Source organism: Delphinus delphis, chromosome 4, assembly GCF_949987515.2.
Source record: "Delphinus delphis chromosome 4, mDelDel1.2, whole genome shotgun sequence".
Taxonomy (NCBI): Eukaryota; Metazoa; Chordata; class Mammalia; order Artiodactyla; family Delphinidae; genus Delphinus; species Delphinus delphis.
In genome coordinates this window covers 111,337,267-111,364,916 of record NC_082686.1, presented here as the reverse complement: position 1 = coordinate 111,364,916, position 27,650 = coordinate 111,337,267, and the positions used below count along the sequence as shown (strand labels likewise).

The window sequence follows — 27,650 nt, the reverse complement described above, 5'->3', positions numbered from 1 at the left end:
CAGGTCCCGGTCACCTCAGGCGGTCTCTCGCCCTTTGCTCTTTCATCTTCCCTTGCAAATGCCACCAGGTCAACGCAGCCATCTGCCTTCTTCATCCCTGGGGCTGAGCTTCAGACACGCACCACCGGGAAAAGCAGAGCAAAACAACCACAGCCAAAAGCGTGTGAGAATTTACTGGTATTAGGAGCTAGGAAGCTCGTCTGCCTTGCTTTTCCATGGCCGTGTCGCTTCCAGCAGGGCCGCTGCCATGGAAATCCATGTGTTTCTTTACAGATAGTGCCCATCTTTGTACTTCCAAGGGCCCTTAGGACTCGGTCTTATCAAAGGCCTTTCCTAGCTCACAATAATAACAAAAACCACAGAATTATGTGGATTGGGACTTCCATTGTCCAGTTAAATTTTCACTTACCTAGAGGCCTTCAGGTGAGATTTTTTTCTAAGCTGAGTGGACTAAACTAAAAAATGGCCGAAAGATCCTGGTCTGACCCAATTCCTTGGCCACCTGGCTCCTAGAGGTACTTGGCCAGCCCCACCCCGCCCCCCAGGAGTATGAACGGTGGATTAGGCCACTTCAGCACCGTGGTCCACTGGGCCTGTTGTGGTTTCTGGTGGCCTCCTGGCCTCCACTGAGGCTCCAGTCCTCCCTGGAGCAGCTCTCACAGACCTCAGAGGAGAACCTGCCGGACAGGAAGGTCACGGTGTGGACAGTAGAGGCTGGCTCGGGGGCCCTGGAAAGGACAATTACACTGAGCAGAGGTACTGTCGGGGCCCTGGCTCAGCTGGCCTCCCTTCCCAGGCAGGATCCCAGTCCCAGCTCTTCAGCCTGGCCACTGCCCTCTTAGGGAACAAGGAAGCTGTGAGGAAAATCTGTGTTTTTCTTTGATTGTTCTATTTTTATACTTCCAAGGGTCCCCAGGACTGTGTCTTATCAAAACCTTTTTCTAGTTCATAATAACACGAATGATACTAAAGATGCCTTCTATTCCTGCTACTGTGACTACCACCACCTTGGACCCTAGGCTAGCTATTTTGAATATCTGAACTTTATGTTTTTTCCAGCATTCTTGCTACACAGGAACATACTTGATTTTCTGAATCACTTGGAAGAGACATTCCCTTTTGTGGCCACTGGACCATGGTTCGGATCCAAAGTCACACCCTGCTGAAGGTACAGGAGGGGTGAGTAGGCCGAAGGCCTTTACTCCAGGACACACCTTTGCTTTGCTTCCTTTTTCTTTTGGCAGGATGGGGGAACGATCCCCTCTCTCCTCCAGCTCTGAGGGGCCTCAGAGGAGCCAACCCACAGACCCTCTTCCCCTTTCAGATGCTGCCTCTGAGATCTTTGGGAAACAGCCGGAGTCACCGTTTCTGAGTTTCCTTCTCTGTCCCCATTGCATTAGGGCCTCTTGAGCCCTGAGCCTCACCTTCCAGGTCTTACCCATTTGGTGAACTTCCAACCAGGACTGAGCATGGACTATGAGAATAGAGACACTAAAAACATAGAAATATTTAAGCGGAGATGGGGAGACACCCCAAGCAAGCATCACTCTCCAGCCATGTGCCTTCTGTTGGAGACATGCCAACCATTTTGGAAGATTCTAGTCAAATCATGAGGTGTCAGGATGCATGAGTGTCCTGGGGGTGGGGCAGGGAAGGTTGTGGAGAAGGGCCTGGGTACACTTTTTGGTTTGACCACTTAGTCCACTTCTTTTTTTTCCCATTGAAAAAGTGGGGACAGAATTGTTAATTTGTGTCCTGGAGTCCTCATCAGGAGGTAGGTTGGGTTCATAATTCAAGATGGTAGGCTCATCACGTTTGTCTCCCCTCATCTCCAGCACTCTCATTAGGATAAGAGCAATGAATTCAAAAATGGTAAAGACCAACAACAGAAAAAAGAAAGGGAGAGGGATTATGAGTGGATGAAATGGTCCAATAGCTTCAGCAAGATAGAAGTGTTGATGGATGGAACAGAGTGGCGGAGGGTGGGCTCTTAAGTGCGTGGGTGGGGCCGGCAGCGGGGGAGCCTGTGGACCTGGGACTCGGCACAGCCATGGGGAACAGCGCATTCAGAGTGGGCAGACATGGCAGAAGGCAGAGATGACACGTGAAGCTGAACCCGAGGGGCTAGTACGGAGCAGCCCTTTACCCCAGGGAAAGCACAGGTAGCCTTCTCTCCATGAACCAAGGGGCCGTCAGCTGGTGCGGGTGCGCCCCCAGGGCGGAAGCCCTGCTCCTGGCTCCCAGCTTGCTTGCCACACAGTGAAGTGATTCAATAAGGATACAAATACTGATAGAACTATTAAAAGTTGGGGGGAATAGGAAGAGAGGTGGGACCTGAATAAGTGAGCTAAATGCTCCTCTATCGTGGCACGCAGTCAAAAGTGATAAATCAAGGAATTGCAGAGCAAGCATATTATTCTGAGATGCGTGGATGTAATCAACAGAAACACTAAAAACAGAGGTGGTTGATTGTCCTTGCCCTGCAGTACTGGCGGTGGGCTCCAGCTGAGCTCAGGGCTGGCCTTATCGTTCCAAGCCCTTCCATATTACTTAATTTTTTTAAACATGTGCATATGATACATTGATTCAAAATAAAAGAAAAAAATGAAAAAGTGAAAATAAATGTAAGTGGATTTATGATTGTAGGAGGGATTCCAGCTGACCGTGAAAAAGAGCTTCTGAAAGCCAGTGTGGCTCAAACCCAGCTGGGTTATCACCATGGCTGGGCAGCTCTGGTGCTGCCCCAGAGACATGGGAGCCTCCAGCTGTTCCTGCCTCTGGACTGCAGTCCGCTCCAGCCCAGAGAGGAGGAACCGCACGGGCCCTGGGGCCAGATTTTGACCCGTAGAAGCTGGAGGAGCTAAAGCAAGCGGCACTTCGGAGTCTCCTCGCTCACTCAGGAGAGCTGCAAGCAGCCCTCAGCGCTCCTCTGAGCCCTCCCTGCACTGCTGGGCAGGGTGAGATTAAGGTTTCCCTGAGCTCTTTTTCATCTCTCTCTCCTTCCCTCCCCTTTCTTCCTTCCTTCCTTCCTTCTCTCCCTTCCTCCCTCCCCTCCTTCCTTCCTTCCGAAGAATAGTTCCATTTAGACTGCTGACACCTGCCATTTATGGATCAGAGCATTGTTCCAAACTGGGAGGTCACAGCCGATGTCCCAGTCCAGCCCCATCTCCTGCTCCTGAATGGCTTTCTTCCCACTCCTGGGCTCCCTAAGTGTATTAAACTCAGAGACATCACACCCTAGTGGACCTAAGGCATCAGCTGAATTTTCTAGAGTTTTGCCTTTATCAGGATGCGTGTGGATGAAATCAGAGTTGGTTAACAACAGAGTCAGTGGTTAAACAGGTAATAACCCTGTGGGGTCCACACTGCAGAACTTCTCCCAGTGTCCCTGTAACTCTAATTAGCTGCCTCAGATCATAGTTCTTATGTCTAGTTTGGAAAAGAGGGTCATGAACGTGTAGAGCAGAGGAAACTATGGCTAGGCTGGACTTTGATCCTTTCTGATTCATCCTGTGCTGTGAGGGTTTCACCCCTTGTCCTAATGGTTTACTCTTATGGTCTGATTACTTACTTATTTACTTACTTAGAGCTCTGAAGTTTGGCTGGGGCCTGGGGCCCCACTCTGAACCTTCACTTGGCATCTCAGCATCTTTTCAACCTTTCTTAGCTCTCTGGCAAAGGTGGTAAAAAGAGTCCTCATTGTTAAAGAAAGATCTTCATGACCATTCCAATCTCCCTGCTTCCTTCCTCGTCGAACTTCCTCTTCATGTTTGTTAAGATTGGAAAAAGAATAGAGCTGTGAACATGAACAGTTAGAAGTTTTAGAGCTTCCTGCCCACCACACCCTACAAGAATGTTGTTCCCCCTGCATTAACTTTCCCTTGGAGCTTTCTTCTATAAGATGTGCCTAAAGACATGTATAGTTTTAACACACACACACACACACACACAAACCTAGATGTTTACATTAGCACACACACACATAGATATTTACATGGGTTTTGATGGTTTCAAAGTGAACCCCTTAAATAAACAGATCTACTCCAATGAAATTGCCCATGCTCACAGTATTTTTTAAAAACTGTTTGTGGAATTCCCTGCAAAGGCTCAGAACATTATTTTGAATACCTTCCTGGTTGCAGATCTTTTTTTAAAAGATCCTTAAATCAACTTTATTAAGGTATGGTTTACATATAATAAAGTGCACAGATTTTAAATAATTGATGAGTTTTGACAAACGCATACACCTGTGTAAATACCACCACAATCAAAATATAAAATATTTCTACCACCCCAGAAAGTCTCTTCATACATAAATGCAAATCTTTAACCTTTTAATTTGAGTTTAGAAATATCCAAAAATGATTTCAAGCCGAGCCAAGTGAGTAGGTGGGGCAGCTGAGCTGACAAATGATGTTTTGTACCTTGTAAACTTTGTGGCTTGTAGTCTGATTAAAAGCAATGCTGAAGGGGAAATTTATGATTGAGGACAGATCATTGGAACAAATCTGCAGCTTCCCAAATGAGTACTCTGATGGATGTATATTCTGGAAGAGGGTTCATCAGTTAGACTATTGAAAGACATATTCATTCACTTGACAGTGAATGAGCCCCATTTAAGGACCAGGCATTGTTCCAGACAACAGGTATGTGGCATCTTAAAAACACATCATTTTTCCTCTGTGAAGTCTGCATTCTGGTGGGGGTAGATGTCCATAAGTGAGAAGTCAAATGCATGATATAATTTTAGGAAGCAATAAGTGCTATGAAAAAGGAAAAAAGTAGAGTGAGGAGACAGAAAATGCTGGTGTGCTATTTTTAAAAAGATAATACAGCCCATGTAATATATCTTTATTTTCTTTTCCTTTTGTGAAGAAATCTCAAGACCCAGATTCTACCATAAGCTTCTTTCAAAAGGGACATGGAATCTTTCCCTAAGCTGTATTCTGCAGAATGCTAGAATCTGTTTTATATATATGCAGGGGGTTACATGGCTAAAGAAGCTATGGAGAAAGTTGGGTAAAACAAAGCTAAGACGGTCTTTACCCAAGGTTTTCTTAGAGCCTTTAATATGCTAATGCGAATTGTAAATATTTGCAAGGGAGGATTATAGCATGCAAAGTTTTCCAAACTTTTTTCTCCTGGGAATCCTTTCAACTTGGAGCATCTCAAGCAAGTGGTGATCTGCCTAAGACATTGTGGGAAATTCTATCCTAGAGTTTTCATGCCACAGGAGACGTGAAAGCAACAGAAAGGTTCAATTATTTGGGCAAGAGGAGGGAGTGGAGGAAGCCTGGGCTTATTACATATCCCCCCAGAATGTGGAGCACTCTCTGTGGGCCAGGCAGGGCGCCAGGCCTTTAAACACAGACTCTCTCGTGCAAGCCTCACAAGGCAGCGGGAACAGGTATTACCACAGCTTCCACTCACTAGCGCGGAAACTGCTGTCAGAGGGTCAAATACGTGGCCGAAGGTCTTGCCGTTCCTTACAGTCAGGATGTGAACTTCAGCTTGTTTGACTCCCAAACCCAAACTATCAAATTCCACAACACTATGTTGTCTAAATGGTGGTGGCAGGAGGTGGGTTGCAACCCAATGAGCGCACCTTTCCTTCTCCCACCAATCCGTCTGCTTATGCTCATAAGCCCCATGTTCTCGCGAGGGGTGGAGTTCTGCGTCCACGCATGGTGTCCTGCCTGGTGTCGAGTGTTTGCTGCTCCATATCATGCTGGCCATGGAGTGGGTACTTGGTAAGTTTCAGCAGCCTGGGTCCTGTCCACATAAGCTCAGTAGATGGGACCAGATGGCTGTGATTCTGAGCGGCTCAGGCCAGAAAGCTCTGCTGGAACCACCCATCCACTTCTTTCTCTTTACCTGGCATCTTCTGCTGGGGCACCCATAAGGCACCCCGACCTGACAGGACTGCAGTGGCTGAAAGCTGGCCGTGTGGTTGGCTCTTTGGTGTGTGTGGGGGGGTATGGAATGAGGAGGCACCCGCTGGCTCTAGGTGGAGTCTTCCACCTCATATCTGAAGGGATTTTTGTATTTACTGGAAAAAGCAAAGGCTTATCTTTCAGGAAAAGATCTGAGACAGATTTTCCCCCCACTATCTTCACCTTCCTCTCCTGAGACTGCTAGGGAACTGAGGAGAGATTAGTCACTCCTGTTAATTCATTACTAATTTGGTTAGAGGGAGACAGTCTTTTCTGAGCTTTATGCTCAGAACCTCGGGTGTTCCAAACCTGAACTCACTGACCACCCTCTCCATCTACACTCCTCCTCGTGGGCCCCCGTCACACACAGCCTTGCCCCGTTCCTGGCCCTCAGGCTGGAAACACTGCCCCTTTTCTTCCACCTGGGATCAGTGACAGCCTTGTCAACTCAACCTCTGCAGGAGCCTCTGATCGGCCCCTGCCCACCTCCCCACTGCCCTGGACATTGGTTCAGCCCTCACTGTCTCTCCCCCAGGCTGTTATGACAGCCCTCATCCTCTGCTGGATGTCGCCCTAAATGCCAGCCATGTGCCAAGGCATCAAGATACCTCTTCGCAGAAGTCAGTATCAGGTGCCGGGATTTTCGGAAGCCACCTTGAACTTGACACATGCCTGAGCCCTGTGCTGGGCAAGGGGGCCACCGAAGGGTTATCCAGACAAAGGCGGGGAAGATGATTTTGTGCAGATTGTGAGCAAAGATGCAGACAATGAGTGTGTGCTGTGGGGTGGTGTGACCTTGATGCAGTTTGAAGGACAAGGTGTTCTAGCTCTAGTGCTGCATAACAAAGCAGCCCTAAACTTAGCGCTTAAATCAATGGCAACATTTAGTTTGCTCACGGATCTGCCATCCATAGAAGCTCACTCTTGCTCCACTTGGCATTGGAGGCTGGAATCCTCTGAAGGCTCTCAGTCACATGTCTGGCCGCTGATGCTGGCTGCAGGCTGAAACTTTAACCGGAATTGTTGGCTGGAACACCACCATGTGGACCCCCCATGAGTAGGGAAGACGGGGCTTCCTTATAGTGTGATGTCTGGGGTCTAAGTGTCCCAAGAGAGAAAGGGCTGGGGGTTCACTATCAACTTTCAGGACTTGGCTCCAGGGGTCACAGAGCATCACTTCTTCTTCCTTCTCTTCCCTAGAAGCAAATACTTAAAATTGGCCCATATTGAAAGGGAGGGAGTACAGAGCCCACTTCTTGATGAACGAATGTCATTGTCCCATCGTTAGAGGTGTATGTGGGACAGGAGATATTGGTGTAGCCATCTTTGTGAAACTTGATCTGCCACGGCAGGATGTGGAGCCAAAGAGGCAGGCAGGGTCTAGGACCTGTAGCATCTTGGATACCAACCATGAGCATTGGTTTATATCTTGTAGGAAGTGGGGAGCCAGCGAGAGGTATTAATTTGGGAGTAACCTGCTCACATTGGTGTTTGATAAAGCTCTTTCTGGAGTGGTGGGATGGAAGGTTTGAGGGGATGGCAAGAGATCTGTGAGAGGAATCTGAAGGAATCTAGGGGAGAAGGGAGAGGGCCTGAGGCAAGGCATAATCTGGAGATGAAGGGCCAGTCAAATACAAGAGATGCCAAGGTGAAATCACAGGGCTCAGCAGTGGCACCGAATGCCAGGGAGTGACGAACAGGCATCCAGGAGGATTCCCGGTTTCTGGCTTAGGGAACTGAGTGAAGGTGGTGGGGAATGAATGAAAAACTAGAGAGGTTTGTGGGGGAGGACCCTGAGCCCTATTTGGGAAGCGATTAGCCTGAGGGATCTGAGAATGTCCACGTGGACACGTCCAGCACACAATGAGGTGGACTTGAGTGTAAAAGCTCTGGGGGACGTTCTGGAGGAGGGTCTGGGATGTGGGCACCACAAATGGGGTTTCCAATGAGTGTGTGCAGAAAGGGTGCCGTGCGCAGAGAAGGGGACTACAGACAGAGTCTGGGGGGGCATCAGCCTTTAGGGGACGGTCAGAAGAAGAGGCTCTGGCAAGGCATCCAAGACCAAATGGCCTCTGTCCTGCATGTGGCAGGCACTGTGGGCTTAGTGCCAGGCACTTGACATGCCTGCCGGGGACCGGTCCTGGGCCTGCCTCTCACACTGTGGAGCAGCCATGGCCAGTTCCCACCCTCGCAGGCCCTTGGTTTCCCCAACTCTGGGGCGCTAGGATTCCCCCTCTCCCTCTCTGGACTTCTGTTTCCCCATTTGTAAGAGAGACTAGATCATTTTCCAGGGTACCTTTATCACAGAATATTAAGAATTCTAGTATATGAAATGAAGCAGAGTGGAGCCTCCCTAAGGGGGCAGGGGTGGCAGGCTGCCCCTGACTCCAGGTGGACAGGTTTCCTTCTGCCACTGATGAGGAGTGAGGAGGCCCCGCGGGCTCCGGGGTCAGGGGGCTGGTGGTTCGGACAGGTGTCTGCTTTTGTGGCCTGATGACCTCCTCGGATTTGGATGCACGGGCAGGCAACTAGGGCTGCACGCTGGCCTCACAAAGGCTCTGCCTTGACAGGTAGGAGAGGGGAGGTCAGCTCTGATCCCACAGCCTGGAGCCGGGCCCCTGCGGAGGGGCTGGCTTGGCTTTACAAGGAAACGGAAATGAAGGTGGAGCCCCAGTTGCTCTCCTGAGATGCCAGCCCTTCAATTAAGGGAAGAGCTTTGGCAGACTACGAAACATAATGGCACCCCACCCTTCCCTGGAGGAAAAGTGAATCTCCAGAAGGGGCAATTCCAGGGGGCTCAGGATGTGGGGCTCTGGGCTCTGAGCTCTGAGCCTGCTCTCAGCCCAATAGCCGAGGACCCAGGAGAGCTCGGCCTGCAGCCGACTCTAGATACCACAAGCCCTCTCCACCCTCCCCATCAACCACATTTACTTGTCACATTTACTCATACCCACAGGACAAGGCATATGGGGCAGGGTGGGATGCCTTCTCCAGGCCCTCATCATCCACTCAGGAGAGGAGCCGGCACAGTCACAAATACCCCGTATGAGAGGTGGTAACAAGCTTGGCTAGTGTTTTCATTCAAATGGGCTAGTGTGAAAGCCCATCCTGGAGCCTCACTGGGGTGTGAGAGGTGGGCCTGGGAGGATGGGTGTTGATGGAGGGAGGAGAACGGAAGGCAGGTCAAGAGGAATGGAGCAGTGTGACCCCTGGCTTGTTTGTGCCCCTGGGAGTGACATGAATGTGGCCCTCAGCCCTCACAGGACACAGGAGGGAGGGCAGAGCTGTCAGAGAACAATTCCAGGTGCTGAATGCCCTGGGCCATGGCTGATGAGTCAGGCCTTTCCCTCAGGGATGCTTCTTCAACCCTGTGGTTTTCCTGCCATTGATGATAATGTGACAAGAATGGCAGGAATGATGGGAATGGTTCACATGTGTTGACTAAGGCTGTGGGTGAAACTGGTCCGAGGATGATGACATTTCACCCTAGGACCACCTGATGGAGAAAGTGTTCCCAGCTAACAGGGGAGCGGGGCCAGGCTGCTGGGCCTCTGTGCCCCCGAATGGAGGGCCAAGGTGGGTGGTCAGGGCTCACTGTCCAGAGGCCTCACCGTCCAGGTCTCCTCCCCAGGTGTTCGTGCTGTGCCATGGCCTGCTGCAGCTCTGCCAGCTCCTGTATAGCGCCTACTTCAAGAGCAGCCTCACCACCATTGAGAAGCGCTTTGGCCTCTCCAGTTCTTCCTCAGGTCTCATTTCCAGCTTGAATGAGGTAAGCAGGATGCTGTAGTCCATCAGACCCCACTTGTGCACCACCCTGATCATGGCATCCAGGAAGGGCCTTGGGAGGAGCAGAAGAACGGGGTGCGGGGGGGCGGGGTTGGACCCTTGGGGGATGGAGACAGCCAGCTACATTTCCCAAGGCTGCCCTGCACCAGGCGCTGAGCTGAGAGCCTCTGGAGGCACCTGACCTCCTCACAGCAGCCCTGTGAGCAGGTACTCTGCTCCTCCCTGCTGACAGCTGAGGGCACCAGGGCTCAGCAAGGGCAGCAGCTTGTGCCAGGTGTGCAGGCCTGCTGCCTCCAAACTCTGTGCCTCTAATTGAGTTCTGTGACCATCCACAAGGTTATGTGGCCTCTGCCCATCCCCGGTCCAGGGGAAGACGAGCCCCAGGCATGCAGCTAGGGAAGCAGCCCCAGGCTGGCAGCTCCTGTCTTAGGAGGGCAACAAGAGACAGAGCTGCTCAAAGGCCCTGACTGCCAGGCAAGGTCAGAGGTCTATGACCTCCCAGCCACGTGGAGTTTACACTGTCCCTCACTGATGGCACATCAAAGTTAGAGGAAGATAGGGTGGGCCAAGAGGCCAGGGTGAGAGGTCAGAGGGCAGGGTCAGCTAGGAGTCACTGGAAGCCAGGGAGAAAGGGGCAGGGAAGGCCGCAAGCCCTTGCATCGCGGCTGCAGCATCGTCGGCTCCAGGTGAGGAGATGGGCCCTGGGCCTGGCTCCTGTCTTTTCTTCCCACAGGGCCCACTGTTCTGGGATGGAGGTCTTGGCCTCCCCCTCCCAGGAGCCCAGATGCAATTAGATCTTCCCTTGACATAGCGAAATTCAGGCCAACAACCGACCCAGTAGAGTCTGGGCTCCCCAGACAGCTTCTGGAATGGGCTGTAAAGAAGGTGGGAAGTGTTCCAACGTCCCCCAACCCCCACCTTCCAGTCTCCCCATCGCACAGCCTGCTCCCTGCTGGAAACGCCCCTTTCCCCTTGACTCCTGCGCCCTCCACGGCCCACACGGCAGTGCCCCTCAGGAGCCCTCTCCGCCACGCCTGTGCTAGATCCCCCTGCCGTCCTCGGAGGAGGCTCTCTTCACAGTCACGTCTTCCAGACAGGAAGCTGGCAGCAGAAAGTCTACCCCCATCCCAGTGGCCGCACACGTGTGTAGTGCAGCCAGGATGGGAGCCCAGGTCCGTCTGACGGTCGCCACGCATTCCTCCTCCCCATGGACTGTTCCTCCACCCTGTGACGTGCACGTACTTGCACACGTACAGCCCTGAGGCCCATCAGTCATGCCTGCTGGCCTCATGGGCCTCAAACCCCCTCCTCTGAACCCCCAGGCCCACGTGGATGCCTTCACTGCTTTCTGGATGTGTGTCTGTGTCCGTGTGTTTTAATGTACGTGTATACACGTGCATACGTATGCCTCTGTCTACCTGATTGTGCATCTGTGTCTTGAGCTTCCTGGTGATGCCCAGTGACGGGGGTCTTCCCCTCCACATAGGCTGTGCTCTCTTACAGGACAGGGACCTGGCACCACTCACACAAAATGCACCCTTCTATGTGTTGGCCTGTGACTTTGATAATGCTTCTGGCACATGTTGTCTTCATTCACGAAGGACACAAGAAAAACAAATCTCTGACATTTGTGTCATCACAGTCCTATCCCGTGACCCTGGCAGACATCACTAATCAACTGCAGTCTTCTTTTCTGCTGAGTCCAGACTCTGAATCCTTCTCAACACAGTGTTCTAGGCACATCTACTAATCAATATCAGAGCTGGTGTGTAGGCTAATCCTCTCTTCCACTATGGCTCACATGATAGTTGAATCTATGATCTTTGATGGTTAAATTTTCATTTTTATTTTTCCCATGCTTGGAACAAAGATGTGGGCCCAGGAACAACTGGATTTTTCAAGGGTCAGGGAGTAGCTAGCTGGGACATGTGAGACTGTGTGTGTATCCGTGTGTCTGTGGCAGGAGACTGATTAGGCAAATAAGGGGCAAAATATTTCCCCAGGTTATAGTTCAATAAAAAATGAAAATAATTCACCCATTAAATTTTCTCTTTTCTAAACTTAGATGAGCTTTTCAACAGTCAGGTTTTAGAACATGCCTGTGGGCATGGTTTGAGGCAAACAGCATAAGAAAGTTAATTCCTTGAACCTAACAATCTTGTGTGTGTGCTTAGTGGGAAAATGTGTGTCTGTGTGTATATCTGTGTGTCTCAGTATTTGTGCGTGTCTGTGTGCATGACTATATGTGTGTATCTGTGATCTGAGACTGTGTGTGTATCCGTGTGTCTGTCTGTCTGTATTTCTGTATCTGTGTGCATCTGTGTGTGTATCTGTGTGTGTGTGTGTGTGTGTGTGTGTATCTGTGTGTGTTGAGGGGGAGTGGATGGGTGATTGTGTGGAGGAGAGGAACTCAGCCAAAGGGCTTTCTACAATCCCGTTGATTCTGACCAAAGCGTTTAGAAACAGACTAAGAAAGTAGGGGTCTTACCGGAAGAGCAGAGAGCAGCCAAATCAGAGGGGGCTTCATGTTCAAGCTCGAGGCTCCCAGCTTTTGGGGGGGTCAGTAAGGGACTGGCCTGGCTTCTTGAGCAGAGCCAGGCCCGGGTGCACAGTCTCGTGAAGACGAACCCTCTGGAAGAGGTGCCTGGTAGACACTTGAGTTGAGGGACAGTGTATCCCGAAGTCGGATGGCTGGGCGGCTGTCACAGACAGGCCTGAGCGGCTGGGGGAGAAGAGGACCCCGGCAGTGCTGCAAAGGAAGAAAAGGCAGGATTTGGCAGCACCGCAGACCACAAGGCGGCTGCCTATCAGAAGCCTGAGGGGTGTGAGAAAAGAACCAGGCCTGGTGGAGGGGAAGGTGAGCCCATCTGGATGCCTGGAGTGTGCAGCCAGCTTCCAGGAGACGGGAGCCTTCACGCTGGACCCAGTCTCGCTGGGGTTCAGAGGGTGAGGAGAAGGGGAGACCAGGGCTGGGTGTAACAAGCCAGTGGCAGGAGGAGGGCTTGGCTGGCAGGGAAGACGTTGGGCATCCAGCCCGGTGAAGTAGCGGCTTCCCTGGCCCACCCACGGCCAGGGCTGAGCAGATGCAGTCAGCCACCCTTAATGCCCCCCATCAGTTTGCCCTGGGCCCCTTTGGTTTGAGGCGTGGGTAAGGATGTGTTACAAATGGGCTGTGTGATAACCTTCAGATGCTCTAACACGAAGTCCACAGAGTTGTTTTAGGGGCCATTTCCGGGCCGAGGGGCTGAGGCCCAGGCTGCAGAGGCCCTGTTCTCCTCAGCTAGAACAGCTTCTTTTTTTTTAATATTAGGGAAAATAATTTTTTTCAAAGGAAAGCCACAGCTGAAGGAAAGTTTGGGAACCAAGGTCTTAAGCCAGCATCAGCCGTAACAGCTGTAGAGGCCCAGCTTCCTTCCTAGAAGCCAGCCCAGGCCCTGGGGGGAGCACAGGAAGGGCCGCTCCAGGTGGATGGGATGGGACACCCCCCAATCCTTCCTCCCTGGGTCCCTTCGAGGCCCTCTCCCGTCCCTCTCCCAGACCTTTTCAAGTCAGCCTCAGTTGGCTTAGCTGATATGATCTGACATTTACAATCATTTCATGCAAAATGATGGGGAAACAAAAAGGGAATGAAATCTAGGAAGCATAAGGATAAAGCTTTGTTTCCAGGTGCTGGTTTCAGAATGTCCTAGAACCACGTCTTTCCCGATCAGACTAGGCTGCCTCCTCACCCACCTTCACATCCCCTTTCTCTGTGTGTCATAAACCATTCTTACTCTTGGCCACACAGGAGGGGTCTCTGGGCAATCGTGTCCTCTTCTTGAAAAAACCTACCATTTACAGCAGCTATATGTCAGACACCATTCTAGGTGCTGGGGAGACAGGAATGAACAGACAGACAAAAATCTCTGCTCATATATATCATTCTACTGATAAATATGACATTTATTTATAGAAATAAATAAAACATGGTGGATCAGATTAGAGTAAATGCTATGAAGAAAAATAAAATCGTGGAGGGGCACGGTGGTTACATTTTAAATAACTTTATTCTTTGAATTATATTTAAATTATAAATATATTTTAATATATTATAATTTATTTCTGTTAATTATTACAAATATAAGTTATATTTAAAATAACTCCTTTTTAATTAAGATATCATGGATATTTAACTTTATATTAGCTGTCCAGTTGTACGACATAATGGTTCAAGGTAAGTATATATTGCAAAACGATCACCACAGTGTCTAGCTAACAACCAGTACCTCACATGGTTCAAGTTTTTTTCTTGTGATGAGAACTTGCAAGATCTATTCTCTTAGCAACTTTCAAATATACAGCACAGGGTTATTAACTATAGTCGCCATGCTGTATGTGACATCCCAGGACCTGTTTATTTTATAACTGGAAGTGTGTACTTTTGACGCCCTTCACCCATTTCACCCACCCGACCCCCTTCTTTTTCAGAGAAGGCCTTAATGAGAAGGTTCGACCTGAGCAGAGATCTAAAGTAGGGCTCGTTGAGAAGGGAGCCCCCCGCAGACATGTAAGATGAGGGAGCAGCAAGAGACAGAGTGGCTGGGGTGGAGGAAGTGGGGGGACAGAAGGAGAGCAGGTCGGAGCAGTGAAGGGGAAGGGGACAGGCTCCTCAGGGCTTCAGAGGCTCTGGGACTGACTTTGTTTTTGTTCCCGTATCGGATTTGGGCAGAGGGAACACGGTCTGACATTTCAGCAGGACCACTCTGGCCGCTAGGAGGAGAATAGAGGGCTCTGAGGCAAGAGTGGCGGTGGGTAGAAGGCAAAGCTCAGAAGGGTGCCATGGTGGCTGAGACCAGGTGGTAGTGGTGGAGGTGGTGAGAAGTGGTTGGCTTCCATTGAGGGTCCGGCCAATGGGATTTGCTGGTGGTTGGATGTCGGTGTGAAAGGGCAGTCGAGGATGATGCGCAGACGTTTTGCTTGAGCCACTCATAGGATGAGGTGCCATCTACTGAGAGGAGGAGGACTGGGGAGGGGGGCACCGGGTTTTGGGTGGAAGGTGAGGAATGAGCTCTGGGATGCGCCGGGCCTGTGGGAATCGGAAGCGCATACAGAACAAGGAAAGCCGTAGGACTGGCTGAGCTCCCAAGACAAGAGCAGAGGTATGGGGACTGAGCTCTGAGAGTTGAGAGATCAGGGAGGCAAAGAGGGACCAGCCAAGAAGACTGAGAAGGAGCAACCAGGGGCAGCAAACTAGGAGAACATGGTGTCATGGAAACTTAGAGAAAGGAGTGTTTCAGGAAGGCAGAAACAGTCAACTGAATCAAATGGTGCTGAGAGATCAAGTGAGAAGAGAACTGAGAATTGGCCAGCGGACTTGGCAATGAGGAGGTCATTGACAATCTTGGCAAGAGCCACATACCAAGACTCTGGTCCCTATTTCCCGAGACAGGGACACCTGCTTTAACGGCCGGAAGGAGACTGTGGTGTGGACAGGGTAGGGGTTATGAGTGCTGACATCCAGGGCTCCTCTGGTTCAGGTGGACTCACCTTCTGGGGCAGAGGACCATCTCTTTGGATGGAGTCGAGGTCAGAAGATCTGCCAGCACCCCTTTTACCATTTAAGACCCTGCTCCCCAAGCTGGGGCCTTCGGTTCCCCTCTTTGGCTCTGGGTGTGGCTCAGAGAGCACGCTTTCCAGGGAGCACCAGGAACATGAGTTACTGGTGTTTCACCCGGGAAGGGACTTAGGGCGCTTTAGTCCTCATCCCTCATTCACAGAGGTGGAAGCCAACCCAGGGAGGGCCAGAGCCGATTAGGAGCAGAGCTGCTGGGGCAGAAACTCACTTCTCCTAGGGGCAGTAGACCACTGTAGTTAAGGCGGGGCCCTTTAAACTCAGGCAGTCCTTGTTTGAGCCGCCTCCTGACCTCATGGACATGGCAAGTTACTTACTATTCTGAGCCCCAATTGTGTCGTCTGCAAACATGCGACTTGTTGCATGATGAAATGAGATAGTGAAGGCTGCTTGGTGGTTATTCTGACTATGAACTCAGAGTCCTTAGGGAGTTTAGTTAGGGAACACGTACTGTTCCTAGGAGCCAGCCAGAATAGGAAGCTTTCTTGAATTTGGCCCCCAAAGCTTTGGTCCTAATGGTTGAGCTTCCCATGGTCTCTAGATACTTCTCTTGGTCTGGTCTAGAAGGCTGAGGCTGGGAAGGGTTTCTGACAACAGGGGAAAGCTGAAACTGCATGCTTGGCCCTCCCGGCAAAGCTGGCACCACTGCTCTGCCTAGGCCCTTGGGCGACACCAGGCAGCTTCTTGCCTCTCTGCTGTGACGGTCAGGTCCACTCTGTGGGTGGGTGAGGACAGAGCCTCTGGTCTCACTCGGCTCCTCTGCTCTCTCTGCAGATCAGCAACGCCATCCTCATCATCTTTGTCAGCTACTTTGGCAGCCGGGTGCACCGTCCGCGTCTGATCGGCATGGGGGGTCTCCTCCTGGCTTCGGGGGCCTTTGTCCTCACCCTCCCACACTTCCTCTCAGAACCTTACCAATACACCGTGACCAGCATGGGTAAGTGGCCTCCCACTCTTGCTTCAAGGGGATGAGGGTACATGATTCTGTAGGTTCTGACTTTCAGATACGCTCTGGGGAGAAAAGCTGAAGAAACTTTCTGGTGGGAGAGGACAGCATAGCCCAGAGTGGTATCCATTGCCCCAGAAGCACCCCAACCAACTTTGTGAGACACCCGCTCAATCCTCCTGTGCTTTTGGTGGGATCCTGGGATGTTTGGATGCCCAGCATCGTCTCCCATCTTCCATGTTATTGTTGACTATATTTTAGCTCTGCCTGTCTTTACCCTCCTCCCAGTGGTCATTATTAATACAGTTGTTATTTATAAATAGTTCAGTACTTATTTATATTTACCCACAAGTTTACTGGTTTCTTTGCTCGCCGTTGCTTCTTGCATTTCACCCACCCTTGTTGATTTAACTTCCTTTTTCCTGAAGTACATCCTTTAGCATTATTTTCAAATAGTTTTTCAAATCTATCTGCCCTATTTTCATGGTTTCTTGGTATTTCCTTATGATTTCTATTTTCATTTTAGTTTCTTCAACTATTTTAAATGTATTTATTTTATAGTCCTTTTTGGATTGTTTTATTAGCGCAAATTTTGAGATTGCTAATCCTCCCACATTCTGTGTCTGCCTGCTCTTGTTTATGGTGGAGTGTTTCCTTTATGTTCTGTAATGTTTGATGGTGTGGTCATTGGCAGTGGGATTTTTTTTCCCCCTGTGGAAATTTTGTGTGGTCTGGGTAGGAAATAGCCCCAGGGGTGGTTTTGTATTTGCATTTACTTGGCACCCTGGGAACGTCACTGCTTTGGAGCCAATTTTATGATAATGTATTGGCGTGGGATCAATTTGTACTTGTTTTAAGGGATATGGTATGTGGCAGTGGTTTTGTGAGGAGCAGCAAGTGAGAGGCCCAGCCCCTAAATGCTTATTGTCGGTCTGCTGTATTGGAGTTGAAGATGTCTGAGGATAGCCGGGCCACCCGGGGATGCGCGGAGGGGTAGCTGATTCCTGTTCGCTTAAATACCAGGCTTGTTTTTAGTCATATATGCAGATCAGATCCAAGAGGGGAGTCACTTAGAATGCCAAACAGGAATGCTTTATAGGCTGTGAGACCTACAGTGGGGAGGTGGGTAGCTGGAATGGAAAAAGAATGGAGGAACAGTGATGTGTAATGATGAAATGTTTGTTGGGTTGGGAATCTTTTCCCCACCTCCCTTGTAATCACCAGTAGACTGATCATTGATGATTACCATAAATTCACTGTGGCCTTGGATCTATTTGGACTCTTTAAGCCTGAGTCTTGCTTCAAATAGGCCCAGGAGGAAGACAGACCCAAGCTTAGGGGTCTAAGCTCTTTCTCCCCCTCGGTCTAGACAAGGGGTCTGAGGCCAGCTCTGAAGGAGAGTCAGGGGTTGCTGGCCACCTCAGAGAGCCATGTGCCAAGCCTGCTCCAGACACATGGTCCCTGCCCTTCCCCGTCAGCATGAAGACTGGGCTAATGAAATCAGCAAGGGAACCTGGGGTGCTGGGGCCAGGCTTCGGGGAGGGCATGCTGCTAGGCGCCACACACCATGGCCTGCTTAGCCTGGGGGCTGGCTCCCCCAGCCTGGGCCAAATACCAAGGGCATTTGCATCACGCAGAGCAGCCACCACAGAGCGTGGCTGGAGACCTGCGGGCCTCTGAAAGCAATCACTCTGCTCCTTGTTAGGGATGGGCGGGCGTCTTGGGTCCTTTCCACCACCATCCTCCCTGCTCTGAGGCACACTCTCTGCCTCAGTGCTCTTAGCCCACCTCCACTGAGAGAGGGAAGAAGGGGACTGTGAGAGGGACCACAGCGCGCCTGCCAGCCTGCAGGGAGGAATCGCTGTCCAGGAGCGTGAGCTTTGTTGTTTTTTGTTTGTGTAAATTCTATTTGCAACAATAGGACAAAGTCTCCTTTACGCTGGCTGGGATCAGAGCAGCAGCTGCAAGTACTCAGGGCTGGGCTACCTTCAGGGCATCTTCCCAGTGCCAGGGGGTTGGGATAAGGAGGACTTTGGCCCAGGAGCCACATCCTTGGGATCTAGCTGGAGCTGTGGGTGCCCGTACAGCGGGGGCATGTGCTATGCTAATATGTGCAAACAAAAATATTCATAAAATCTCACTTCGTGGGAAAAGTTTGAAATACGACTCTTACTTCAAATGTATTCCTATGGGAACTTCAGTTTTAAATTATGCAGGGCCATCAGGCACACACAAATCTCATTAAACGCGCCACCCTGAATCATGTCATGAATCTGGACGGTCCGGGGTCTGAAGCTGGACTTTGAAACCCCCTAACAGCATGGCCTTGGGCCACTTCCTCCGCAGCTGAGTCTCAGTTCCTACCTGTATAAAATGGACCCTCCCCCGCAGGGCTGCGAAGGCCGAAGGATGCATGCTCTGAATTTAGCCAAGGGGCTGGCACATGCGGTAACCATTAAGCGGCGGCTTTTATAACAAGCGGTGCTGGGAACAATACGTGTAATATGCTGGATACCTAGGGTCCCAAATGAGGAAGCGCCTGCTTCCTCTGGAGAGTCTGACAGCTCACAGCCAACGGGCTGGGCGTCCTGCGGGCATCTGAAGGCAGCTTCTCCCTGGTCCTCACTGTACGGCTGTCCTCTGCTCTAGCCGGAGCGGGGCCCCTTCCTTGGTGTAGTCCTTGCTGCACCTTTACGTGTGAGGCATAGGATTTCTCTTGGTTGAAGCGTAGGCTGCTGTTCTGCTCTATTCCCAGACCCTTCAGTGGGAGTCACGTGGTATGCTGGATAGAGAGAGCATAGACATTCAGATCCCAGCTCAGCCATTTAGGTGCTAAGTCTGCTTAGGCAAGCTGCTGTTCATCTTTCTGAACCTCAGTTTCTTCATCTGTAAAGTGGGAACAATAACACCTCCACTTTCAGTGTGTTCCGAGGGCAAAATTAAAACTACATAGTATAGGTAAAGTGCTTCGCCCGTGTTAGCTGTTCAGCACATTTCTCTTTGCCTGCCCTTGATGTGGTATTTGAAATCTCTTCCTCATGAGCAATGACCCCCAGACCTATTATCATGTGTTGACGGCTGACTCTTTCCCCTTGGAGCAAAGCTGCTCCAGAAATGAATGTGGGAAATGAAAAGTAACTCTGTATTTCAGGGAAAAAAATTAAAGAGGAGCTGAATACTGTGGGAATCACAGAGACCTTTAACAACTCATGGCTAATTTTAAAAAGGCCATGCAGACATTTATGAATGTTTAGATTTTCTAAATGTCAGTGGGGTCCGGAAATACGCCTGGCGCCTTTCGAGAAAAGCCTAGCCACCAAGCCAGAGCCTCTAAGACCACTTCTGGAAGGCTCAGAGAGGTTTGGATAGGGGGGAAACAGGCCAACCCGAGACCAGTTCTCCCGGGAGACAAGAGCAGGGGCTTCGGAAACAAGTGTCTGGTAGGAGTAGGTGTAACCTGTGAGAGGTCCTGAGCCAAGTCCAGAGGGAAGTCAGCCCCACCCAGACGATGGATGCACACAGGAGGGGCTTCCTGTGGGAGGAGCAGGGCAGGGGGGAGTCTGATGTATTTTTGGAGCAGTCAAAAAAAGAAAGGGAAGAGTGGCTTTCCAGTCCTCTGCTCATGAAGTTGCCAGTCCCTCACGCACTTCCGTTCATCAGAGGTGTCCCTGGGCAGGAGGGTGGTGGGCAGGCCTGGGGACGGGAGCCTCGGGCTCCTGAGTGACAGCACCCCTTCCTCGGTGGAGGACACGCCGGCCTGGAGCAGAACCCCAGTGCCACGCAGGGTCCTTCCACTGGGGGAGCCGCTCAGGGGCCCTGAGCTCAGGGCAGTTCAGCAGGGAGCACCCAGCCGTGGTGCCAGAGGGACCTGCTGGGAACTGTGGGGGAAGGGAGTGTGTCTGCAGGGGAAGCGTGAGTGTGTGTGAGGGAGGCGTTCCTCTGTGAGGAGGTGGCCAGCAGTGGAGGGGGGGGTGGAAGGTGTGGGGTCTGCGTGGGTGTGGAGGCGGGGACGGACGAGGGGGCAGCAGGGCCGCTGTTAGGGTGGAGGTGCCTAGGGAGGCGGGGGGAGCATGGGTGTGCTGGGGGCGGAGAGTGGGTGGACGGTCGAGCGGGAGGTGCATGGCCCTGCCAGCTGGATCTGTTTAACCTGAAAAGGGGGGGAAAGCAGCAGGGGGGGCGAGTCACAAAACACATGGGTATTATCAAGTCAACTGAGAGGGAAACAGCCCTGAACGGATGAGCACAGCTAAGCTAACGAGACCTGATGTGGGACACATTTTCAACACACAGTATAGGAAAGAAGAGAAACGCGTGTGGAGAAATGACAGCAGACACCAGGCTGCTGTGTTGCGTGTCAGGGGAAGGCCGGGGAAGGAGCTGGGGCCGCGGAGAACGGGCATCTGCAAGGCATGGCCCCAGCGGCTGACCTGAGAGCGTTTGCCTGTCAGGCTCTCTTAACGTTTGTCTTGTGGGAGAGTCACGACCCACCCTGGCTGGCCTGGAGGCGGGATCCCTTGTTCTGGGTCTCCAGCCCTGGCCCCAGGAGAGACCTGGGGGTGACTCCCCCTCCCCTGGAGGCTTGTTCCTCACTTCCCTTGCTCAGGGGTGAGGCTGGGGGCTGCAGGCCTGCTCCATGTCTGGTGAGGAGAGGAGGGACGCCTAGGGGCCAGGCTGGGTCCTGCGTCCTGCTCCTCTGGGGAGAGCGGCGTCCCAGGGACCCCTGGTGGACTGTGTGTCTTGGGCCCACCCAAGGCAGCAGGGAGGGTCTCCTGGGGAGAGTCATCAGCCAGGGTGGAAAAGGAAGGCTGGTTACTATTCCAGTGGCTATGGTTGCCCCAGAAAAACAGTCGGGGTCGGGGATAGCCCCACAGAAGCAGGGTGCCAGCCCCTGTCCCCTGGGGCACTGTGGTTTGAAGAAACCATTGATGCCTCCTGCCTGAGGCCTTGGGCCCCCAAGGACCCCCAGAGGACACAGGGAGCAGCTTCTGCTCTTCTTGCCACACTCGAGGCTGCTGTGCCCAGACACCTCCTGTGGCCCAAAGGCTTGACTAGGGAACCAGCAGGCACATTCGGGCAGCGAGCGACCCACACCATGAGGCAGGAAACCAGCAGAAGCAGTTTCTTTCTCTCAGGAACAAAAGGACTTTTGAGGATTCAGAGCTTGGATTGGCCACCGTCACGGGATGTGAGGCTCAGAGATCTAAAGGGGGAGACGGCAAAGATAAGTCAGGTATTTGGAGGCGGGGAGGTCATGGAAGTGGAGCCCCGTGTTGGGATTCGTGGCCCTGTAGAAGAGGCCAGAGAGCTGTCTGCACCCGTGAGGGTGCAGCGGGAAGTCAGCAGTCTGGCTCTCACCAGAGCCCCACCAGGCTGGCACCCCGATTTTGGACTTCCTGCCTCCAGAACTGTGAGAAATAATTCCGCTGTGTGTGAGCCTCCCAGGCTATGATTCTTTGGTACAGCAGCCGCAGCTGACTCCAGAAGATTCAGTCCCTTTGGCTGGAGCCCCTCCTCGTAGCCTGGGATCTCATTTTGAATTTTCAGCCTTTGGACTGTCTTATTTGCCATTGCCACCGGCTTCACACCATTCATCATGTCCTTCACAAATCTGTCAGCTGCTCTCAGCTGTCCCCAGGTCCGGGACAGCGGTGCTGCGTGGTGTCTCCCAGGTCACACTGGCCCATCCACGCCTGCATTGGGCACGCCTTGAGCAGTTCTCCCTCGAGGACTCAGCCGCGTGTCCACCTCTGGTCTGGATATCTGTCAGGATATCATGACAGGCTTTGTCAGAAGGCTTCCTCCACTCAAGTAACACCGTGTTCTGGCTTCCTGCCAGTCTGGGAGCCCCATTAACAAAGGAAATGAGCTTGGCTTGGCAGGACTGACTCTTGATGAACTCATGTTGGCTCAGCTAATCCCCTTTTTTTTATTTCCCCCTTCAAATTGCTCCTCATTAGCCTGTTAATAAATCTGTGAACAATAAGTTCTGCTTCACTCCCAACTGGGGGGTGCACATTCTGTTTGAATAGTAAAATTAAATGGCTCTGAGCTGCCATCCTGTTGCCTCGGGTGTGTCTTGCTTCCCTCCTATCCACTAAGAAACAGTGTTGATGATGAGCTGAGCTGGGTGATGCCTCTTTCCGAGGCCTGGTGGCAGTTCCTCAGGGGCGGGCGTGTGTGCGGGGAGGGGGGTAGGGTGGGGCTGAGGCAAGCCCCTTGCCAGCAGCGTGGTGCCCAGCCTGTCACACAGCGCACAGTGGACCTGCCCTCTCATGCCCAGCTCACTCGCCACATGGCCTCCTCAATACAAGTAGGCATTTCCCCAAGGCCCCTCTAGTGCCAGGGTGGCAGTGCGGAAGGGGCGTCCAGCCTCAGTCTCAGTCTCGGAAAGTCAGTCTTGAGATCAGAGCAGGGGATCCCTCTTCTTCCACTCACCTAAGCTCACTCTTTTCCTGCATGGATGTGAATCCTTGCAAGCAACCCACTTGCCCTCAACCCCTCTATTACATCCATCCGTTGCTAGTGACCAGCGCTGATCTTACTTATCTCTCAGTTTCTGGATCCAGTCCCCAAGTCCTTAAAAACCTGGGCCATAATGCCTGTCTCCAGGGTTCTGCCATCTCCCTCATCTGTTTAAATCACTATATCCCAGGTTATGACATTGTTATTCATTTTCATCTGAATAAGAATGTTACAAGGTAGGTATGATTATCTGTATCTGTTTTGGAGATGAAGAGACTAAGATTCTGAGAGTTCCCTGACCGGTGAGCAGTGGAACCAAGATTTGAACCCGGTCTGTCTGACTTCAAAATATGAATTCCTTGCACTGCTCCACCAGCTGTCAACCCCCAGCTAGTGCAGAAGGATATGCTCTCCTAGTTTTCCAAAATAAAAGTCAGAATGCACGTGCCCATAGAAATCATTTTCTAAGTGGAGGCTTAGTCTGGTTGGAAGAGAACACATGTTATCACAGGGGCACGATGGACTGACAAGGCTTTGTGAACTCCATGGAGACCCAATCACTTCTGATATGCAAACAGGTCACTTTATAAATGACTTTGAGATCTCAATCATGGGTAAGTTCGGGACAGCCTGTTCCAGGCCTGCCGGTGGGCGTGGCCAGAATTTCGGGAAGAACTGTTGAGTGGCCGAATTTGGGAGGATGAGGAAATAGGTCTTTCAGAGTGGAACATTCTGAATGAGGTTCCGGGAGTTTGCTGATAGCTCGAGGCTTGGCATTTTGGCCACACTTCCAGAATACTCTCTGGAAACACCGCTGCCTTTCTCTATTGTTCTCTATGGGTCGCTTCTGAGGTTTGGGCCTTGCTAACCTCCTCCTCATTTGGCCCTACTCACTCGCAAACGGTGCCCCCTTCTGAGCAGGGAGGTAATGGGTGGCTCTCAAGGTGCTGCCCTCTTGTTTCCTGGCACAATTCTCCCTTTCCTCTACCAGACAAGAAGCACTACTCAAAGGAAAGCCCACTCGCCACAGCCTTCCTATGTTGCTCAATCCTTCTAGGGTTCTCTCTTGGCCCCAGCGCTGGATCTTTGTGCAGAGACCTCTTATTAGACCCTTGACAGCCCGCTGGCCTCAGCCTGGCCGCACCTGGAACGTGTGTCCTTGAACAATGGAGAGGCCAGGCCTTAGTCTGCCCAGCTTCACCCATCTCCGTGGGTCCCATTCCAAGGAGGTAGCCCTTCCTGCCACCGCGTCCCCACTTTGCAAACCCACGGAGGGGTTCAGAAATAAGAGCTGAAATTCTGCGTATGTAAATTGTGGGATGAGTCAGAGGGTTGACTGGCGTGCATCTGGGCTGGTGGGGGGGTAGCTGGAGGAGGGGAGAGGTCCTGAATTGTTTCTAGTTAGCCCTGTGAAAACTGGCACGGCTAGACCTCTGGTGTCTTGTGGGAAGAAGAATGTGCTCTGACAAACTTGAGCCTTCCAGAAGTGGGCCTCAGGGAAGATGAGAAACAGACTGACAGCCAGTTCAAACATACCCCCCTCCCTCCCTTACCCAGGCCCCTCAAGGCGGAGGCGGGTGGCCCCCGAGTCTGTGGTAGCTGGAAGAAGCAGGCGTTTCTCTGACCATATCACAGGATCTGATGGTGGGCAGGTGGGAGAAGGAGGGTGGTGAGCTTCTCTAAGTCCAAGGAGAGGACTGGGTGCGGGGCCTTTGCTGGAACGCCTGAGGAGCGGGGAGAGGTTGCTCTCTCCTTCACGTGGCCCGAGCTCTTCTGCTCCAGGGAGGAGAGGGGTGGGGTGGGCTGCAGAAAGCTGAGCCCCACAGTTCTGCCAATGGGTCCTGATACAGGTCTTCTCACTCCATCACTGTCTTCTTTTTTTTTTTGCGGTACGCGGGCCCCTCACTGTTGTGGCCTCTCCTGTTGCAGAGCACAGGCTCCGGACACGCAGGCTCAGCGGCCATGGCTCACGGGCCCAGCCGCTCCGCGGCACGTGGGATCCTCCCGGACCGGGGCACGAACCCGCGTCCCCTGAATCGGCAGGCGGACTCTCAACCACTGCGCCACCAGGGAAGCCCTGTCTTCTTCTTTTTAAGAGAAGAGCCTAATGTTCTAAACTCTAGAAGACTCTATCTTCACCAGAGTGAGCTGGCCACGGCCATCACCGCAGGGAGGCCCAGGCGTGAGTTCCTGGAAAGCTCAGACCTTGTCTCTGACAAACACGTTCACCACAACACAACACGTCAGGGAGCAGCGGGTCCTCCCCACCGCCGTACCCCGCCTCCAGGACGGAGAGCAAGCCGCTGCTTCCCAGGTGGAGGAACTGATCTTTCCCTTTCGCTTGTGTCACAGCCTGGTCTGGGGTGGATTTGGCCCCACTTAGGGCAGGCATAAGGAAAAGAGAGTTTGTTGGGAGATCTTGAATCAATTTGGAATGTAGAATAGCCCAAGAAGATCTCAGTAGACTTGGATTTAATTTGGGGCCAATTGATTAGCTTTTAAAGTACACATTTTAAAAAATTTATTTATTTTAATTAATTTATTTTTGGCCGCGTTGGGTCTTCGTTGCTGCTCTAGTTGTGGCGAGTGGGGAGCTAGTCTTCATTGTGGGACGTGGGCTTCTCACCGTGGTAGCTTCTCCTGTTGGAGAGCAAGGGCTGTAGGCGTGCAGGCTTCAGCAGTTGTGGCACGTGGGCTCAGTAGTTGTGGCTCGTGGGCTCTAGAGCACAGGCTCAGTAGTTTTGGCACACGGTCTTAGTTGCTCTGCGGCATGTGAGATCTTCCCGGACCAGGGCTCGAACCTGTGTCTCCAGCATTGGCAGGCAGATTCTTAAACACTGTGCCACCAGGGAAGTCCCCAAATACACATTTTTAATAAAGGCAGTTAGTTTCTGACATGTAATCTGACGTTCTACAAGTTAATGATAACAGTTAAAAGATCCCCAGAGAATTTTGCCTCCTGGACACTTCATTAGGTGAAATTTCATGAGGATTTTTGTGGCATTGGTGCACCGTGCAACATGCCATGTAAAGACTTAATAAGCCAGTCAACATTTTTACAATCTTTGATGACCGCTAAATGGCACACAAAAAATAATTTTGCCAGCAACAATGTTCTAATAAATGTGACTTTAGTAAAATAATAAGAATCAGCAAAATCAAGAACTAGAACTCTGAAAAGAAACACTTATTCTCTGGCCCTTTGTTTCTGAGGCTCCTGCTTCCGTACAGCCAGCCTGGCCTTGTGTATCTGACACACCCACTGTGGGCTGAGCATCCCCGTGCTCGCAGCCGTGGAGTAGATCAGCACTCCCTACGTGCCTCTCAGGCAACACGCAGCCTCACCTATTTTACCACCGAAGTAGCTCTTGGCTGGGTCAGTTCTGCTCTTTACACATGGGCCTTAGAAAACTGGTTAATCCCTCCAGTGTGTTAGCTGTACTGCCCCCCCTCCTGATCGTCACCCTCTGGGCTCTCCTTAGGATGTAATCCAGGCCCCTTTGCGGGACACAGCAGCCCTCCAGGAGCAGCTGGGCCTCGCCCTGGTGGTGTTTGCATACCGAGCCCGCTGAACCTCTGAGCTCTCCCCTCCTCAGCACTGCTCTTCTGTCTCTTGCTGATTCTTCTCAGCTCAGAGGCTATTGTCTCTGGGAATCCTTCCCAAACCCTCTCCCCAACAGCACTGGGTTTGGTGCCTCCCCACGTGCTCTCTGGTACGCTGTGGATACCAGGCTGTATTTTTTATTGTGGTAAAATATATATAACATAAAATTTGCTATTTAAACGTGTCCAATTCAGGGCATTAAGTACTTTCACACTGTTGTACAGCCATTGCCACCATCCATCTTCAGAGCTTTTTCATCTTTCCCAATGGAAACTGTGCCCCTTAAACACTAACTCCCTCTTCCCCCTTCCCCCAGCCCCTGCCTGGCAACCACCATTCTGCTTTCTGTCTCTATGAATTTGTCTATTCTAGGTTCCTCATATAAATGGAATCATGCAATGGTTGTACTTTTGTGTCTGACTTGTTTCTGTTAGCATAATATCTTCAAGGTTCATTCATTTTGTATGTAGCATGTGTATTAAGCCTTCCTTTTTAAGGCTCAGTAATATTCCATTGCATGTGTGTATCACATTATGTTTAACCATTCATCTGATGGACATTTGGGTTGTTTCCACCTTTTGGCTATTGTGAATGATCTGGCTATGAACGCCAGTGTACGAATATCTGTTCAAGTCCCGGCTTTGAATTCTTTTGGGTAAATACCCAGGAGTGTACATGCTGGATAATATGGTAGTTCTATGTTTAATTTTTTTTGAAGAGCTTCCATACTGTTTTCCACAGTGGCTGCACTATTTTACATTCTTACCAGCAATGCACAAGGGTTCTAATTTCTCTACATCTTACCCAACACTTGTTTTCTGTTTTTTGAAGGGTATGAAATGGTATCTCACTGTGGTTTTGATTTGAGCAATATTTTGGCAACATTGCGGTTGCTTCTTTGATGATGTGTGTAGCACGGCAGACAGAAGGCTTTGGAAGGTGTGTCCAGGTGTCTTTTCAGGTCTTAGCATCCCAGCTTTTCCCTGTGAGGCAGGCATCGTCCATGGGAGCTGACGGGCCTGGGTGTGGTCCTTCAGTGGCTGCCCTGGGAGCAGGGGCCAATTCTTTGCACCTCTTTCCCAGTGTGGTCATTTGCCTTTGGGGGATCTTTACTCCACCCTTGCACTTAAGGGAGACCTGGCCCTGCCACCCCATAGCCCACAAGACAACATGTGACAGGGAGCTGCTGTCACACCTAGACAGAGACAGGCAGCTCAGCCAAACACATTTGCAAGTGACAGCAGCCCACGGTTTTAGGGAACTCCAAACTGTGCTCGTTTCCTCATACAAAATCTACTCGAAATTTGT

At 51.4% G+C, this 27,650-nt stretch overlaps 1 protein-coding gene across 2 annotated transcripts in view; it reads left to right on the top strand.

Moving 5' to 3' along the window:
* SLCO2A1 (solute carrier organic anion transporter family member 2A1) overlaps positions 1-27,650 on the top strand; it is a 79,978-nt gene that overhangs the window by 26,235 nt on the left and 26,093 nt on the right. For both annotated transcript variants that reach the window (XM_060011291.1, XM_060011292.1), the window contains exons 2-3: positions 9,565-9,702; positions 16,105-16,267. In XM_060011291.1, the coding sequence (XP_059867274.1) occupies positions 9,565-9,702; positions 16,105-16,267 (301 nt within the window). The remainder of the gene's footprint in view (positions 1-9,564; positions 9,703-16,104; positions 16,268-27,650) is intronic.